The 20367-nt window shown below is 40.7% G+C and overlaps 1 protein-coding gene across 2 annotated transcripts in view; it reads right to left on the bottom strand.

Moving 5' to 3' along the window:
- The window catches only part of atg7 (ATG7 autophagy related 7 homolog (S. cerevisiae)), a 69084-nt gene that overhangs the window by 33256 nt on the left and 15461 nt on the right, over nt 1-20367 (bottom strand). For both annotated transcript variants that reach the window (XM_046075535.1, XM_046075534.1), the window contains exons 13-18: nt 16925-17119; nt 15188-15433; nt 13459-13574; nt 11465-11540; nt 5705-5785; nt 710-832 (exon numbers count right to left, since the gene is read on the bottom strand). In XM_046075535.1, coding sequence (XP_045931491.1) covers nt 710-832; nt 5705-5785; nt 11465-11540; nt 13459-13574; nt 15188-15433; nt 16925-17119 — 837 coding nt within the window. The remainder of the gene's footprint in view (nt 1-709; nt 833-5704; nt 5786-11464; nt 11541-13458; nt 13575-15187; nt 15434-16924; nt 17120-20367) is intronic.

The following is a 20367-nucleotide window of genomic DNA, read 5'->3' as shown; positions in this document are numbered from 1 at the left end:
TCCACCATTCTCTCCACCATCTTGCGGAAACAACTGTCTAAAACTTGGAAGGTGCACTCTAAAACATCTGCAGAAAGCAGAGATACAATTTAATATGACAAAAGTTTTTGTTCATTAAAATCCATTAAATTAAATTGGTGACAAGGTACTACCGTGGTAAAGTCCAGCACCCGCTCGACTTATGGTACTTTCAGACCAAACGCAAGTGATTATATACAAAGTCAATGCAAATACGAGGATTGATACAATTTCCTGGCGGGCGGCACGCAGGACGCAATGGAAACGATGCAGAGTGTATGATTATTCGTGTCCTACGCTCAATCGCACGAGTTGAAATTTTTCAACTAGAGCGACAAGGTCGTGTGATGCTGCCACTGTTTACAACTAGCCAGGTTAGCCTACGCTCGAAGGCAGGGGCCCATTACAGACAAGGTTACTCTTTCCGCTACACACTGAACAACTGGCCATCAAACATATAAAAGGTGAAAGATAGATAAACAAACATGAATATGATTTTCTCTCGTAAAACTGGGTTGAGAGAAAAATCAAACGCATACTCTAACACTCAAAGAAACCGCGTAGTGCATGCATTGAGCCTTACACTGTGTTTTTATACCCATATACACTGACACTGCAGCTTTTGTCTCTTAATGCAGCAGGTTTTGTGTGTTTATCTGTTTGGGCAGGTGTATATGAGTGTGTCACTTACCTCTGCAGCCTGTGTTTCCTGGTGTAACAGTGTCAGCCCTGTCAGGTCTTCCAGGAATGAGTGGGAGGAATTAAAAACCTTTGACAGGAAGCTGAAACCTTCCCTCTCATAGTGGTCCAGGACCTGAAAAAAAAAATTCCAGGTGATTTTACAGAAAAATTAAATGTCTACTGCTAGGGTAACAACACATGCATTCTGACATTTACACTACAGGCAATTATACTGCTGTTACTCAAATCTATGTTTGCCTGTTAATTTACTGTTGAAACGGTATGTTGCTGCTATTCTTGGCCAGGTCTCCCTTGTGAAAATACATCCCCGATCTCAATGGGACAAACCTGGTTAAATAAAAGCTAAATAAAAATAAGTGCATATGGAGTATCAAATTGTTTTACACATGAAATGACTGTGTAAGCAACAACAGTTGACCAACATAACCATCACTTTTGTAATTATTTGGAACTTACAGAGACAAAATTGACAGAAAGAGAGAAAAATAAGTAGTCTGTGTTTACGGAGGTCCTTTGTATGTGTTACTGAGTTGCCTACCTATAAATGCTATACATTTGCACTATAGTTATAGACTTAAATAGAAAATGGCTGAAAGATAAAAATAATTTCCCTGACAATTTTTCCTGTTACCTGAAAGAGTAAATGCTAAATAGCCTGTGCTGGCAAAAAGGACCATGACCCTTTCAAACCTTGTTCAATTTGTTCAGCAGTTGAAACTGCAAAAAGTCTGATTCAAGTAACATGGGTAAAAAAAACAAACATAAATGCACCTCTTCACCTTTTGCTGCACTTGCAAGGAAAATATTAAACATTACATGCTTTGTACACTTGAAGTGGAGGGCTGAGTCATGTTAATGCATCACGACTTGAGAGAAGAAGAGGTATCCATTTCCAACATTTTGAGATGGCAAGGGGCAACTTTCTGTCAAAAGTGGATAATTTTTTTTAATGGTATAAAATAAAAATGCACTCTTGTTGCTCTGCTCCATCGGCACGACCTGTGTAACACCACAACTCAGCACCTCTGCAATCATGCTGAAATGTTTACCTTGATCTCCTGCCGGTACTGACTTCAAATACCCACTATTTCCAAAACACACACACACACACACACACACACACACACACCCCTCTTGACTACCTTCCTAGGCTTGACCAAGCCTTTCATAGAAGCCCACAGACCCTCCTCTGCAGGTGTAGCGTTACCTCTGCCTCAGACATCAACACACTGTGTGAATCAGTGCCTGTGTGTGTGTGTGTGTGTGTGTGTGTGTGTGTGTGTGTGTGTGTGTGTGTGTGTGTGTGTGTGTGTGTGTGTGTGTGTGTGTGTGTTCGTACGTTTGCAGACTGACCTGGCGTCTAGTCTTGGAGCCAGACACACTGCACACAATACACACTGACGTGTCCCTCGTTCACCTTTTCAACCAACCACTCTTTTCTTTCCTTCCTTTTCTTTTATTTCTTTCATTCTCTACTTCCATCCATGGGATCCGTTACATGAGACGCCATCGGCCAAAACCCAGTTTGTTGAAATATAGCAACGTGATAACTGTGATGATGGTGTGATAACGTTAATAAAGTCACTCCGAGCAATACACAGACACACAATTACACACACATACAAAACACACTTTCATTCACTTGTCCTTGTCATTCACTTGTCCTTGTCAATAGGAGACATACAGGACATACAACGACTTCTCCAATATCCAGTCCTATGACAGCATTTTTTAAAATGCGATGGCACTCGATTGATACAGTTGACACTGCTTGATAAAGAACAGAAATAGGTTTTAGAACGATTTTCTTAAGAGGGTAAATCAAGCATCGAATATCTGACTCTAAACTGTGCTATGACAGTTGTGTCACTGTGCTAAGCATTGTGGGAAATATGCAATAAAAAAAATTAACACATGCAGACACACAGAACGAAACCTTTACAAGGTTTTGCTGTGTTTATCAGGCGCTGATGGGTTTCAGTAAAGATTGCACGCTGTTGACGGATAGCACTAATTAAGACAAGCAACAAACACATCATTAACATCTGGATTAGTTTGTAGTAGTGCACGTACATGTGCACTACTGTTCTGAAGCTTCCTTCCTCATGCAGCCACATAAAACCCTGCCTTCCAGCTTTATTTGACAGTGGTTATGTCTTCTTTTTGAAGTTGTTTGTGGATCAATACTGTGGATCCTCGTCCATGCTTGCATGTGTGTTTGCGCAGCAACCATAAACATATCAAAACATACATTGGGTGGTCCTGATGGCCCAGAGGAGCTTTAACTTCAATTGAAAACATAAACATAAATAGTCGACTGTTTTTCAAAGTTTCACTTGTTAAGGAACCAAGATCACCTTGTAACTGTCTGAACAGTAATAGATGTGACACTGGTGATTTTTTTTATCTATTAAATTTCAATGAAATGCTTAGAGGCTCTTGGTTAGTGGTTTTGCCATAATATGACACTTCCTGCACACCAGTATTATGAGTAAACAGTTCCTGGTGACTCAGAGACTTTAGCTTCCACTGTTAACATGTACGGTCAACACACACACTCCATACAGACTCATTAAGTAACTGTTCAGGCCTTGTGGCATTTCGGAGAATCAGCTCACTTCACAGGAAGCAAAGCTCATAAAGTATGTGTAGTTAACGCTCTGGTGTTGCTATACACCACGTACGTGTTTGCATAGTTTACATAAAAATGGCATATAGAAAATAAAATATTATGATTTATTTATTCAAGTTATGACATTTGCACCTAGTGTGAAAATAACTGCCGCTATAAACGCAGGTTACTATTAAAGTTGTCTTAAGGCTGTCACATACAATATAGCACAGAATTATCTGTGTTTTTTAAAATATTGAGTGATTCCTGAAAGAAAAACATTTTACTCAGAGAAAAGCAGAAAATCCTCATATTTGGAAAGTTTTAAGCAGGAAATGATCTCCGACTTAAACAGTTAATAGATTATCACACTGCTAGCCATCAATTTTCAGTCAATTGACTAATTATTTAAATTATTAACTGTTTTAGTTTTAAAATGCACCGTTTCAGTGTAGTGGTACAAATCCTGCAATCATACATCAAAAGTACATTTTAGTGTTTTTGAAATTAAGCGGTCTGTAGAGTCTTTACATTTATAAAATCTTAGAGATAGATGATAGGTACAAAATTCAACCATCAAACATGTACAATAGACAGGTACCTGCACACAGATATCAGGTTTTCTTTACAATCTATGAGGGCGATAAGTATAAAACAGCTCCAGTTATCAAAGGCTCAGAAGGAAGGAATAACTTAATAGAGAAACACTGTGAGCTGTGTTAGTGACCAGTTCAGTGTCTGTTCAAGACTTTGCACTACAATGTGAAAAATGTTTTTTGCTATAAATAGTGGTAGCATATTTAGTAGTGTTAGTACAAGTAGTTGTAGTAAGAGGTGTCTGGCACGGTTTAAGACAAAGCCACGTCAGCTGTGATTTACTCTCTGGCATGTAGTTTTATTGGCTTGCAGCCCCAGAAAAACACACACATACCCCCCCCCCCCCCCAAACTCTACAGGAACTGCTCCAGCCCGGACAGGGGCTGAATTGTTTTGTTTCCATAGTGACTTGGCAGCACACAGCTGACTGCGGCAGGAATACACAGACAGACATGCACTAGCTCTCTCTCTCTCTCTCTCACACACACACACACACACACACACACACACACACACACGAACGGACTCATGGATGGACAGAGGGACACACACAGGGAGGAGCGATATGGGGGAGGGAGAACAGGAAGGGTGAGACGGTGAGACGGTGAAACAGGAGAGGAAAAGAAGGGATAGGAATAGGAGAAGGCTGGTAAAATAGAGAGAGTTAGGCAGATAAGCAAATGCAAAACACAGGGTGGAAATGTGTGGGTGGGATTAACGGAATCAAAACATATTCACCAATTTCACTACATAACCTTTTTCCCTGCCTCAGCAAAGGATCCTCTTTCCTAACTCATGTTGTTCATTGTTCCTGACTACACAGGCTCTACCCAATCCCAATCAAACCTTATGAACCCTCCCTGCAGACCGAATAATCTCATCAGTCACACGGGCAGAAACATGACACCCTAAAATGGGGTGGAACTTTTTTTCCTTTTCTTTTTTCAGAAGCAGCGTAGGTGGAGAAAACTTTAAACTTTTAGAGTACAAGCTAGCCAGCTCCCTCCCCCCTCTGCTTCTTGCTTTCTCCCTCTGTGTCTTTCTCGCTCTGTCTTCACATGAAAGTGATAGATCTGGGGCTTTATGACCTCTTTATAGACACAAAGACTGCATTGAGATCAGGGGAGAAAGAGAGAGTGAACCAGCCCTCCACTCATCACAACACCCTTTCTTTAGCCCTGCACTTCCTCTCTTTACCCCCCCCCCCCCCCCCCCCCCCAATGACCAATGACCAATGACCAATGACAACGTGGTAAAAAGACACGAAGGCAATTTCTCCCACCCCACTTGGCTGATGTGGGATATGTGGACCCTTCAACAACCCCTCTCTAAATGCGCATGCAGGCACACACACTGCAGTTGTGGGAGCTAATTCCACTCATACGACAGTCACTGATATCAATGAGCAACTGCTGCCTGATTGTTACCATATGGTTTTACCAGCTTGTGTGTGTGTGTGTGTGTGTGTGTGTGTGTGTGTGTGTGTGTGTGTCTTCAGTATTCCTCAAGGAACAAAATTTCAACACAGCTCCACTGACTTGTGTGTACAAATGGAAGAGATGGGAATCCCCCTATTTCTGCTAAGGCTGCAATTTGTGTTTCAAAACAATGTAGTTACATAGTAACAGGACCTAATCTGATGAGTAAATCAGAACCTGCTTGTCTGCATCTGTTTCAATCTTTCTAGCAAATTTACTGTCTAAACACTGTCTTTTTAGTAAACTGGATTGGAAAACATATCATTTGAACTATTCAGTTACAGCACGTGCTACTTACAATGGGTGAGCAGGCAGTGCATTTGTCAAAGGCCAGGCTGGCAGGCAGGACGTTGTCGAACCTCGAAAGAAAGCCTCGGATCTGTGGAAGAGAAATCAAAAACTGACATGAAACACAGCAGCACTGGAAAAAGGGCACATATTATTTATTTAACACTGCACATTTAAATGATGTGAACACAACAAGAGGTCTCTAACTATAAAGAAACACACATTGAGGGAAAGACAGCTTAGGTACATGAGTTTATTGAATGTTAAACAAGTGCCTTTTGGACAGAAAGTAATTCATTTGTGAGAAGAAAGTACCCGTGGTATCTTTATTCTTTGTATGCAAAAGCAACATTAGTAAAGTTGCAAACATCAAGTCTGAGGCCTGAAAATTTGGAAGCAGTTTGACTTTTCTGACTACATTTTAAACTCATGCTGAGAGTGCCCTCTGGTGCCAGAGAGCATGCAGTCTTTTTCACCATCTTCACTGATGAAAGGCATCACTCCTATTTATGGCTGCAGTAATTATGGCTAATTACCTTGATTACTATCTAAACAGCCCCCTACACACACACACACACACACACACACACACTAACGTTTTAGCGAAACATTTTGAAACGCCATTCATCGCCAAGATATTCATTTCATCGCCTCCCTCCTCCTCTCTTATACCCACATCCTCCTGTTTTTTGATAAAAGCCTGTTCCATTATGTTTTTTTTGGTGAAGCATGTAGACCAGAGCATGAAATGACTTCCTTGCTATAATTATCTGGTGTTGAAAACCACAAATATATCAAACATTTGTAACCAATTACTGCGTAATGCACAGCGAAGTGAACAGGGATGGAAATTAAAAGCTTTCAGTTCTTGGCTGGGATATTTGGAAGCAAACTCCATGACATCTTCATGCATCTGCATTTGAATGACTCCTCATGGGGTCAAATTTGCACTAGCCCAGGCTATGTGGTAACCTAAGGCTAGCGGGTTAAGATGATAAGCTAATAAGCTTATAATAAGCTGCTAATCAAGTATAACGTGGTACAATGAGTCATCTCGCAAAACATTTCAATTTAATCCAACTGCACAACAGCCTTAGCCGGAGGCTCATTTAATCCATTTCTTCTCATCTTTCACATCTTTCCATCTGTGTGCTGATCATTACGACGTAGATGGCGTATTCAAGGAAATACAAAGAGAAAAATAAAAAGGGTCGCAGGAATTGGAAGATCAACTGCAGTAACAGAGATGGACTTGAACAGACTGGTAGCTCTACATAAAACTGCTCAGCCTTTATAGAAAGCATTTTGATTTACAGCACTGGAATAAAGAACTATAATTGTGACTCTAATCTAGTGTCTGAGCATCTAACAATCACATCTACTACATATATACTGGTACTTGTTCAGTCCCTTGTAAATAAATAAGATCTGATGTAGTTTCGGTAAACCACCACAAGCTGTCACTGTGGGACCACAGAAGGCTTCAAAATACTCAACTGCACTGTGTTGTCTTAGCAGTGGACTGCTGGAGGAACAAATCTTCCAGGCTTAATACAAAAACTGGACACCCACTCAGACATTTTCACCCTCATGCACACTGACCCAAAATTTCTCCCTCTTTGGTCATCATCTTTTTATTTCCTCTCTTTCACTCTCTGTACACGCACACACACGCGCACACATAAGACAACCCATTTGCATGCCATTTTCTCTGGATTATTTGGTTGAAATGCCATGAGCAGCAGATGTGTCAAGCAAATGGCAAAAATGCAGACTCTCAGGGTGATGAATACTGATTATGATGCAAATGGAGGTGGTGAGATGTTTGTGACAACATTCAGTAAGCAAAAGGACACAGCTTGGGTAGCTGCAGAATAACTAGCGTTCCTCTATTTGGCGACCCCCCTGTTCAGAGGATCTAATTATAATTTCAATAATTCTTAGAAAATGCTCTGTGTACAATACAACAAAGCATTCTTGGAAAAATATTACAGGATTTTTTCAGTTAAGGGTGTACCATTATAAAGACAAGACTACCATTACCATAGATTAGTGAATTGGGAATATGCTAGGTTAATTGACCTTTAAATGTGTCACTAAGTTTATACAGTGGTGTGAAAAAGTGTTCCCCATTCCTGATTTGTCACAGTGAAATGTTTCTTTTTATAAAGGGGGGGAAAAAAATCCAAACCTACATGGACCTGTGTGAAAAAGTGATTGCCCCCTAAACCTAATAACTGGTTGGACCACCCTTAGCAGCAACAACTGCAATCAAGCGTTTGAGATAACTGGCAATGAGTCTTTTACAGTGCTGTGGAGGAATTGTCGTAATTCAGCCACATTGGAGGGTTTGAGCCTTAACCGCTTTTTAAGGGTCATGCCACAACATCTTGATCGGATTCAGGCCAGGACTTTGACTAGGCCACTCCAAAGTCTTCATTTTGTTTTTCTTAAGCCATTCAGAGGTGGACTTGCTGGTGTGTTCTGGATCATTGTCCTCCTGCAGAAATCAAGTGCGCTTCAGCTTGAGGTCATGAACAGATGGCCGGACATTCTCCTTCAGGATTTTATGGTAGACAGCAGAATTCATAGTTCCATTTACCACAGCAAGTCTTCCAAGTCCTGAAACATTAAAACAGCCCCAGACCATCACACTGCCACCACCACCATATTTTACTGTTGGTACGATGTTCCTTTTCTGAAATGCTGTTACTTTTATGCCAGATGTAATGGGACACACATCTTCCAAAAAGTTCAACTTTTGTCTCATCAGTCCACAGAGCATTTTCCCAAGAGTCTTGGGGATCGTCAAGATGTTTTCTGGCAAAACTGAGACGAGCCTTTATGTTCTTTTTGCTCAGCAGTGCTCTGCCATGCTGGCCATTTTTTCCCCAGTCTCTTTCTTATGGTGGAGTCATGAACACTGACCTTAACTGAGGCAAGGGAAGTCTGTAGTTCTTTGGATGTTGTTTGTGACCTCTTGGATGAGTAGTCACTGTGCTCTTGGGGTAATTTTTGGTCGGCTGGCAACTCCTGGGAAGGTTCACCACTGTTCCATGTTTTCGCCATTTGTGGATAAGGGCCCTCACTGTGGTCCGCTGGAGTCCCAAAGCTTTAGAAATCGCTTCATAACCTTTTGCAGACTGATAAATCTCACTTACTCTATGTCTCATTTGTTCCTGAATTACTTTGGATCGGAGCATGATGTCTAGCTTTTGAGGATCTTTTGGTCTACTTCACTTTGTCAGGTAGGTCCTATTTAACTGATTTCTTGATTGAGAATAGGTGTGGTAGTAATCAGGCCTGGGTGTGGCTAGAGAAATTGAACTCAGCTTTCCAAAGATGTGATTAACCACAGTTGATTTATGTTTTAGGGTGGGATCCCTTTTCCCACAGGGCCATGTAGGTTTGGATTCCCCCCCCCCCCCCCCCCTTAATAATAAAAACCTTAATTTAAAAACTGCATTTTGTGTTTAACTATGTTATTTTTGTCCAATAATTCAATTTGTTTGATGATCAGAAACATTACAGTGTGACAAACAATAAGAAATCAGGAGGGGGGGCAACATTTTTTCACACCTCTGTAAATCCAATCTCATCCCTGTCCAGACTTTTGGAGAAAGTCTCTATAAAAACAGACACACACTGTCACCACCCATGGCTTACACCATTCATCGTAGTTATGCAATAACATAATGGCCAAGGACAGACCACAGAAATATCGCTACACAAAGACACATCCAGACAAGCACAGGTACACACACGCACACTTCATCTTCGGGCAGGATGAGCTACCCAACTTATTGACAATCACTACATATTATTGTTAATGTATTGAGCTCTCAGCATTCAAAAGAGCTGAGTGATCCACTGCTTCAAGCTAATTCTGGTCTGACCTTGACTGTGATGCTAAAACTGAATTCATTTTGAATAAATCTTTTGTCAAGTCTAGTTATGGTCTGTTATGGTGAGACACAGGGCTTTATCCTTGATCCATTTCCACATTCAAGTGTCCTAATTCATAATAGACAAAACAAGATTCACTCCAATAGATAATACAAAAAGACATGTACACCGATCAGTCATAACATTATGACCACCTGCCTAATATTGTGTAGGTCCACCTTTTGCAGCTAAAACAGCCCTGACCCATGGAGGTATGGACTCGACTAGACCTCTAAAGGTGTTCCGTTTTATCTGCCACCAAGACATTAGCAGCAGATCCTTTGAGTCCAGTAAGTTGTAAGGTGGGTGTTCCATGGATCGGACTTGTTTGTCTCGATTTGATTGAGATCTAGGGACTTTGGAGGTTAACACCTTGAACTTCCTCAAACCATTCCCGAACCATTTTTACTTTGTGGCAGGGCGCATTATTCTGCTGAAAGAGGCCCTGCCATCAGGGAATACCGTTTCCATGAAAGGTTATACATGGTCTGCAACAATTCTTAAGTAGGTGGTATGTGTTAAAGTAACATCCACATGAATAGCAGGACCCAAGTTTCATCAGTAACACTGCTCTAAGCATCACACTGCCTCCGCCGGCTTGCCTTCTTCCATTGCTCCGTGGTCTAGTTCTAATGCTCACATGCCCATTGTAGGCGCTTTCGTCAGTGGACACGGGACAGCATGGGCACCCTGACTGGTCTGTGGCCATGTAACCCCCTACAGCTGTTGGATCAGATTACACAGGCAAGCTTTTGCTCCTCACATGCATCAATTAGCATTGGCCGCCCATGACCCTGTCGCAGGTTCACTGCTTATCCAACCTTGGACCACCTTTGATACTGAGGTACTGACCGATGCAGACCAGGAACATCCCACAAGAGCTACAGTTATGGAGATGCTCTGACCTGGTCATCTAGCCATCACAATTTGGCCCATGTCAAAGTCGCTGAAATCCTTATGCTTGACCATTTTTACTGCTTCTAACACATCAATTTTGAGAACAAAAAGTTCACTTGCTGCCTAATATATCCCAACCACTGACAGGTGCCATGGTAACGAGATTATCAGTAGTTTGCATATACTAAAATGTCTTCTTCTCACAGTTGATGAGATTTACATGTTTGGTCGAACAATGCAAATACTTCTACCTTCACTTAACTGTGATAGTTTTAGGGTACACGGTGTCTCTTCATTAATCAATCTTGTGTCCTATTTGTGTCTGATCTTTTATGTTAAACACATCAAGCGACCTTTGAAATAACCAAAATAGAAACCCCTGTGCATTGTAATGTAATCGAGAGGTGTTGATTCAGACAGAGGCGTAGCCAGGGTGGTGGGTGTCTGGACTGGATCGATTTGACACATCAACTTTCTATGCAGAAACTGACTGCAGTGCAAACACAGTCAAAGCCCATTAGTGTCATTTTGTGCAGTCTGCGGAAACAGTCGAGAATAGCTCATCATAACAGGACATTAAGTCAACCTCTTTGTTGGACAGACCAACTTTTTAAGACCTCACATTACTAACTTTATGTAATCAAAGTTTTAACCTGAGCCTTATTTCTAAATTCCCCTACTTAAAAAAGGATAGATTTTTGCCTGTGTTAGTTGGTGTGTACGCAAACATTTACTCCTCAGTCTGATCTACAACAGGCAAATACACTTACACTTACTAACATGGGTAATGGCTAACACAAGCATACATTGGAGGGGGCAGGCAAGTGGAGGCGAATGGGCGAACAGCACAGAGTGTCCTCAGTATAAAATATCTGGATGCATGTGAGTGAGTTGAGTGTGTGTGTGTGAGTGAGTTTGTGTGTCTGACCTGATGCGGCACTAAACCCAGAGAGGTGGGAGGTTCGTTCATTCTGTCATCACTGCTGCTGGCCACTGCATAGCCTCTGGAGATGGAGAAAGAGAACATTATATACTTGATGCCCCCCCCCCCCCCCATTTGCCTTTCTATACATGAATGTAACCACAACTTTGGCAACGTTTTTCCTGCCATCCAAGCGTTTTTCAAAATTAAATTTAAATTGGACTAAGAATTAAAAGCAGCACATGTCCCATCCATCCATCCATCCATTGTCAACTGCTTATCCTGCGTACAGGGTCGCGGGGGGGCTGGAGCCAATCCCAGCTGACATCGGGCGCAAGGCGGCAAATGTCCCTAAACTTCCAAAAATATTACACATTTTAGGTCAGGTATGAGCCGAACAACCTGAAGTATGCTTATTCATTTTATTATATATGCTGCATATAGCAAATATATAGCACTAACCTGTTAATTTGGTAACCTGTATTGAGAGCTAAGAGGTTGCATTTGTTTGAACATTAAAGCGTTTTACATTTTCCATGAGATATGAGAGCTCCTGCTGACCATTAAATCTGTAAGATTTGACTCTTTATGGATAACAACTGACAAGTCCTACACTGATCTCAGAGTGGTTCTGCAAATTAAGAATGTAAAAGTAAAAATGTCTATCAAGCTGCTGCAACATTAATCTTTACTTGATGATTTTCCATGGTTGTTCATATGATCTCTGATGTTACAGCCTTAAAAAGGATAAAAGAGCTGGAGGACAGGGATTTATAAAGAAAGTAATAAACACAGCTATGAAGTGAAAAACAAGGAAATAGCGAGGGCAGATGCAAGAGATGGAGACCTTGTTGTAAAGGAAGGAGTTACACAACTGCAGAGGTAAAGAGTGTACATGATGACTCTCCTTTTCTTCTTTGCTTTCTAAGCGTTTTATCCAGGATAGGCAGAGCAGTTCTGTAACGGCTTATAACATCTCAAAACACTCAGAGAAAATGGCTGTCTTATCAGGCCCAGCAAGCGGCCACTTAAGTATAACTTTCACTGAACCAGTTTCAATAAACAGCTCCACAAAGACATACCCGTGCACATGAATGCACACTTAATAGGCATAAAAACATCCCCATCAGTGTCTGAAAAAAAAAAGAAAAACACTTAAGAGGAAAACATATCGAACTAGTACAGGCTACCAACTGAACTTGAGAGCTGACTGAATCACAAAGCTTTTGAAGCATAAATGTGTGAGATTATTATAAACTGCAACAACACTTCTAAAGTGAACACAAGTAAATTCGGGGAGCTGTGCTACAACCAAATTTAGGACACTAAAGCAAAATAAGGAAACTACCTCTGGTGCGGTAAGACCTCAGCTGCAAAGCTGCTTCATCAAAAAGCAAAAGTAAGCAAGTAAAACTTATTGAAAGTTTAGGAGCCACAACCTCAAAGGCACAAATCTCCTTTAGTACCAAGATAAAGCTCTAAGGAGAGGACGTCAGACACCTACTGGTGATCAGGGCTGCTCACTAAGGTAGGGGAGTGTCTAACCTTGCAGAACTCTAGTGTTTGCAAGGCTCAGTTGGGGGGGGGAGGGGGGTCAAGAAGATGACGACGTGACATGAAAACTTTTGGAGGACCTGGTCAAAACCTCCCCAAATATATACTTGCAGCACCTTCCTGAGAGGTGAACATCCCAGGCTTGCAACAGATCCCAAAAGGGCAGGTCAGAGGCAGGAGTATCTGCTGCTGTCAACAACGTCAGAGCAAGTCATTCCTCATAACGATACAGAAATTTCATTTGTTTTAAACAGTTTGCAATATCCCTTTCTTACTTTTCCTTCTTTATTAGCACATACAGTACTTAGTACAACCCTGTGCTCAAGACTCCTATTGATACTTATATTGGTACTAATGAATGTTTGGGCCAGATAAGTACTACTACTATTACTAGTATGTTTCCTAATAATTTCCCTACATCACTTTTGTAAGTCCGCTGTGCTTACCCTTCACTGTGCTGCAGAATGGACACCATCATCTCAACAGCCAGGGCTCCAGCAATCATGGCTAGTCCTGGTCTGCTGACTGTACATTGCTGATCCAGAGTCCGATCCCTGGTTGACTGTTGACAACAAAAAACAACAACATAAAGGACACAACTGGCAATATAAGAACAGCAGCGATGTTTTGGCAGTTAGGTTACCAGGCAGGAAATATTTCCATTATATTTTTAACAGGTTAAGATGATGCTCTTATACAAAGTGACTTGGGCTGAATTAGCTATCTAAATGGCTAAATGTCTAGTATGACCTTTCAGTTAAGTAGCCTTTTAATTACGCCATCCTATATACACATCAATGTCTGTACCAAATTGCATTGCACCTCATCTAGTAGTTGTCTGGAAATTACCCTCTGGACCAAATAGCTGGACCAACAGACAGACTTTTTACTTTTATTGACACAAATAATAGAGCTCTATAGGGCTACACCACAAGCATGGCTAATACCACTTAAATGCAATATAGTTCATTTAAAACATAAAACCTTGTACAAAAAGGACGTTACAGCTTATTTTCATTCTCATTCTCAGCTTGTTTGGCTTTCTTATAACAGCTGATTAATGACACAGTAGTGACAGACGGCATATGTTTGACAATCCGTTTGCTTCAGTGTATGGAGGAAAACACACAAGCCGCTTGTATTATCAAACTCCGTGACTAACATTTAGAATTTTATTGAGAGCAGGTTTTGCCTCTAATTCAAATGTTAATTTTACTATAATTTATAACAGCAGGATGGAGCCATATGGCATTTATAGGAGAAGTCAGAGCTGAATAGAACAGTTTCTGACAATTGACTGCGGCCTTCAATGGCTGATTAATTGCTTTTATAAATGACTCGTATCAAAATGTCATGAGGAAGAGGAAAAAAGAAAATGACCAAAGAGAGAAACAAAGAGTGCCAGGGGTACAAAATAAATGGACACAGGCAGAATGTGGGTGGTGAGAAAAATGTGATTCTCTCACGTGGAAAGGTTGTGTCAGGCATTTCCACCCTTCCTTTCTATATAACAATTAAACACAGGGTTTTAAATGCTACAAGTTTTGCAGCATATGACAATTCTCATAAGAAAGATTCTAACTTAATCCCTGGAAAATGTAAAAATAATCACATAATCTGTGCAATTTTAAGCTGTGCAATGATATATCATCACCCTTTTTGGTCGATAAGGACAAAGTGTTAGCATTCATTTGGGGTTGTGTTTCTGGACAACTGACACATATTCCAATATTCACACTCTTTTGGTATCGCCCAACTCCTGAAGTTTTCTTCTGAGGATTTAGCTACTAAATGCTCCACTATGTTCACCAGCTAGTCGCTAACTGTGTCTGTCAATCATTTGGTGCTGGTCAGGAAGCATAGGGTGGGTTTATCAGATCTTTTTTGTTGAAAACAGCAGCCTGCTATGATTGTAAACAAAGTTGCAGAGAGATGTTTGCCCTTCAACGATTTTACAAAAGCTCCATGAAGTTGAAGAGAACTGCAGAGTTTGGTTTAATTTCTCTGTAGGGTCTTAACGATGGCGACAACATTCACATTGTTAATATAAAAAGTTGATTAGTACCACTTTAAAAATGAGAATTCTGCCTCCTTGGTGTTCATTCTTAAATGTTGTGCATGTGTGTTTGTTCTCGGTTGTTCGGTATATGCTTGTTATCTGTGTGCTTTCCTCACATCTCCTGGTGCCACAACATCATTGCAGAAGTAGCAGCCCAGCTTGTGCCCCGGGATGTTGGAGAACAGAGAGGATCCTGGGACAGAAGGCACACAGCCGGCCGGTGTGGAGGATGAAGAGGAAGCAGAGGAACAGGAAGGGGATGAGTCTGCCCCTGCAGAAACAGTCTGACTAACTGGGGGTTTCTTCAGGCCGTGGCGCATTACTACAAAAGTGTCAAAGCCTAGAGCAGCATTCATCACAAGCTGGAGAGGGAAAGACAAAAATTATGGTAAATTATGGTAATAAAAGGTTCCTACAAAGCATTGGCAAAAATGATCTTAAAACGCTTTGGCTTGATTTTCCATCTCTCTTAAAACACACACAGCACCTTTCAACCATATCAAATTAATTAAATGGCTTGTTTTACACAAAAAATAAGGGTGCAATGTGTTGAATCATTTTAAAAAGCAATGACATAAAACATTAATAGGCACTTTACAATGCTCAGAGCATTTAGACTTTCAGAGAAGCAATGGAAATAAATTGTGAAGCCAATTTGCAGTGATGCCTGAAACAGCCCCACAGCACAAATGGACAAATAACGAAAACCTAATTAGCAGCCCAAAACGCACTCAACGCTGCTGGACTTAATGTTGCCTGGCAACAAATAGAATTGAAACTGGTAAACAGACGTTGTGACAGAAAGTGAATATATTATTGAGCAATTTCAATTTCCCGGGAGAGAGGACAAACGGGTTAGAAATTTCAAGTTGCAGCTCAAAGTAAACAAATCAACAACGATGTTACAAAGTCATTAATGTCTCCTGCAACATACAAGTGTGTGGTTAAAATACATAAACAATGACAAAAATCGTGAACTGATGTATTGAATAGTAACTTTTTCCAACAACAGAAAATTGCTTTGTTTTGATTTCTTTTTTACTACTTGGAGTCAGAAGAACTGCCTATAAAGTTGTTTTTGCTAGCGGGTAAATAGAAATTACCCATTTAAACATCCAGCAAACACTAAACAACATAGGCATTTTAAATTCCGTTATATTGGCCTGTGTCTTTCTTTTTTTCAGAAACACATAACATAAACAAAGATTATCCCTAACATTTGTTATGTGTAGTTATGAGAACTCACCAAGATCACATGACATAATGCAGATTAAAAATAAACTTTTTTATTGTTATAAATGGTACTTTGACAAAAGTACAGTTGATTGCTGTGTTTTGTTGTGGATTTGTGGCGTTCCAAACACGTGTGGTGCCAACAGGGTAGTTGCAGAGTACCCTCTGGTGGACAAACTATGCAACGACAACACTCATAACATGATTGAAAGATCCGCCATCTGTTTCTTTTTTAATTGTCATTTATCTGCAATTTACTCATATCGGCCGATGATATCAGCGCATTGTTTAATCAGTCGAGCTCTAATAAGCATTAATTTGACACAATGTTTCTGGCGACCTTATGAGTGTAATGTTTAGTCTATCTTTAGCTCTGTTTTGGTCGCTGCTCCTAGAAAAACATGTGAATCTTCAGGTGCTACATGTTCGACTTTGTTCACCAGTTACTTGCAATCTGCCATTTGTTGCTGGGCAGGGATTTTTTAAGAGCTCTTTGCTTAAAGCAGCTCTCTCCTGCGGCTAGAAATGGGGTTAATTAGAGAGGTAACACTGTACCATACAATCTCTGACTCCATCCCCGCTGGTAAGTTCATTGTACGTACTGTGATGTTCCGTCCTACCTTCCTCTTGCTGGCAGCTATCACTGTAGGCAGCCAGCGGCTCTCCCTCGTATCCATTAGTAAGAAGATCACATCGTGTTCTGAAATGAGCTTCTCCAGCTGCTCGACGTCCCTCTGGGCCTGGGAGAGAGTGGCCTGAGAGAAATTCACCGGGTGACCGGGCATGGGGATGCTCATATTGTAACCCTCTGCATTCTGCAGGAGAAGACAGAGACAAAGAGAAAGAGAAAAAACAGAGACTCTGCTGATAAACTGAGCCCTTATGTACAGTGAGTCACTTGCATTTAAGGCTGAATACTCCATAGTACATTTCATAATAAGGACACATTTTCTCCTCAATGGACAATGATATTTTCTTTTTGGTTTTCATTTTCCAATATCTGTGCACTTGCATAAAAATTTAAATTACTAAATGTATGTTGTTTCTGTGCGGAGTTTGCATGTTCTACCCGTGTCTGCATGGGTTCTCTCCGGGTGCTCCGACTTCCTCCCACCATCCAAAGACATGCGGACTAGGTTGATTGGTGACCCTAAATTGTCCTTAGGTGTGAGTGTGGGCGTGAGTGGTTGTTGTCTATGTGTGGCCCTGCGATGGACTGTCCAGGGTGTACCCCGCTTTTTGCCAGATGTCAGCTGGGATTGGTTCCTGTACCCAGGATAAGCGGTTGACAATGGATGGAAATGTATGTTGTGCATCTTCACTGAAGGAAATCCAAATTGTTAACTATGTTGAGAAATTCACTTTTATTAACAAATAAAAACCCTACATCTCATTGCCTGTAGGTGACACAAGTGTCAAAACAGTTTTTAATTTCTGTTCACCCTGCCTCTAGATCTAAACTGTGGCTGCTTTACATTCTTGCATGGTACATGCAATACTCACTTCATGCAACACTGTCCGATTCAAGCTCTTAAGTCAAATAGTTCAAACAGAATGTAAAAGTGCAATGAGATAACGTTTCGGTGCTATTTTTAGATACTTCTGCACTTCTTCTTCTTCTGCAGAAAGCCCTGAAAATGAAAAACTAATTTCTTGAAGTTTAAAATGTGATCAGCAGCCAGAAGCTGAAAACATAGGCCAAATAGGTCTTGCTGCTGAGTGACATACTTGTCCAGACAAATAAGTGAGGGTAATCACATCATTGTCACAGATGACCTGAGGCCAGTGTGGATTTGGCTTTCCTGTAGAAGTCGACAGTATCATTTGAAAAGGAAACCTTGAAGCATCTCTTCCAATTCAACAAAAAACAAAACATCTTCAATCATTTTCATTGTCCATTGCCAAACTTGCATTACGATGACTCGCTCCATGGATTGCTGATGTGACAGTGAGGCAAATGGAAATGTCAAGAGTAATTTCATAGTCAATAGAAGGACAGAAAAGGGCAAAGACGAGGTGGTAGATCTTAACAAGAAGAAATGCCACGTTCACTGAATCAGTGGCTCTACTTCCTTCGCTCTCCACATTTCAAGAGTGGGAGCTGATGAATTTACATTTCACTATGACATAAGTGTTGCTAAGCATTCGGAGAGTGATTTCAGGCTGCAGATATGTTAATAATATTCAAATTTCCACTGTAAACATCATCAACTTGCAGCCAAGACAAAAAAAATCATTCTCAATCTTGGAAAAAACTGCGACTGAAAAGTATCAATAAATCGTATTTCAGCGAAGCCACTGCTAATACCTTCCACCAGCTCTGACCTGAATGTTGACAAAATTTAAAGAGAGAAAAGGTGACAGTATTTATCCACATCCAAAATATGAATTTTTTTATGACCTTTTCAACATTGCAACCGTGTATGAACTAGCTCCTCTCGGTTCAAGTTATGCATTTCTGTCCTCTATGTGTTATTATTTCTTTCTGTCTGTCACACCTGATGCCCCATGTGTTTGTAGGAAAACAAGCAGGGAAGAGAGAGAAGCAGGCACACAAACCCACACAGATAAAAATAGGAGGGCAGGTAGGGAATGCAGCCAGTATAGGAGGTATATGAACAAAGTGACTAGACAGACACCGGCACATTATGACAGCACAGGCCCATCCATCAAGTGCTGAGACTCTGTTCTTTACTTTCTATTTTATCCCCAGAGAGAATAAGGGAGTAACAGAAAATGAGAGGGGGCAGAAATGGAGATTCGGATAGTGTGTGTGTGTGTGTGTTTGTGTTTGTGTTTGTGTGTGTGTGTGTGTGTGTGTGTGTGTGTGTATCATCTTGTCTGGTACACTAATTCTGGCCCATTGTATCTCGTTTCATAAATAACCTATTATAGTGTCGTGATTGCAAGCTTTGCGGGGTCAATCATTTAAAAGCGAAGCTTCAATCTTACAGAGTTCAAATTACATCACAGATTACTAGTCAAATAGTGAGTGACTCAGTCTAATCAAAACTCACAAGAAGTCCAGAAGGTAAAAACCTTTCATTACTCAGACTGTGCTCTACTTTCCTGATACAGGACTCCCAGGAAATGCATTTAAAAACCAAGATCTGAAACACAATCATGGGTTCTTAGGGCGTCAATGTGATGTTTCACAGGATTTAAAAGATCAAAAACCTATTAAAATGGCAGCTGACCGCACAGTTGGAAACCTTTAGCCTGTATGCCTCCTCCTGGTGTCACAACAGCAGTGGGGAAGAAGCACTAATTTACTTAGCAATATCCCACGTTAAAAATACTCAATGACTCAAGGATACTCTACATGAAATTCTCTCCTGACAGCGATTCATACATCAAATGCTCTGACACAAAAGTGAAAAAAAAAACGTCAGGTAGGTATTTGTACAGACAGGTATTTGTGGCTGTCACAGGACTGTTATAAGCAGAACCAATCTTTTAATTCAGGCCTACCTGCTTGTCTCATGTACAGTCCCCTCCAAAAGTATTGGAAAAGTAAGGCAAATTCCTTTGTGTTTGTTGTTCACTGAAGACATTTGGGTTTAAGATCGAAATATGAGTATGAGACAAGAGCTCAGAATTTCAGCTCTCATTTCGTGGTATTCACATCTAGATGTGTTAAACAACTAAGGACATATCACCATTTGTATTAGACCACAGCATTCTTAGGTGAGCAAAAACAAAATCACTCCGTTTCCATGTGGCTTAATAAGAGATGGGTGCACAAAAACAGAGCCCTGCGTGTTTAACTGCTTTTTCATTTAGTAATCCAGCAAAATATCTCACTCGGAGAACCCACTCATTAATTAACTAAGCAATGAAACCACTAGCATTAATATTCAAGTAACATGACTCCTCATTTTCGGCATGGTTTGGCCATCACAGCTCCGACACAACTAATCAAACAGGAATACGAACGCCTAGCATAAACAAAATTCAGATCGCTATGATGCAAATGCAGTGGGGTAAAGCAGTGACCTTTTTTTTGTGCTACTGCACAAATGTAAAGATCAATAGAACCATAATTCTTGTCAACTTCAGGAAT

This window comes from Micropterus dolomieu, linkage group LG18 (assembly GCF_021292245.1).
Source record: "Micropterus dolomieu isolate WLL.071019.BEF.003 ecotype Adirondacks linkage group LG18, ASM2129224v1, whole genome shotgun sequence".
In the NCBI taxonomy this organism is placed as follows: Eukaryota; Metazoa; Chordata; class Actinopteri; order Centrarchiformes; family Centrarchidae; genus Micropterus; species Micropterus dolomieu.
This window is presented reverse-complemented; position numbering and strand designations above follow the sequence as displayed.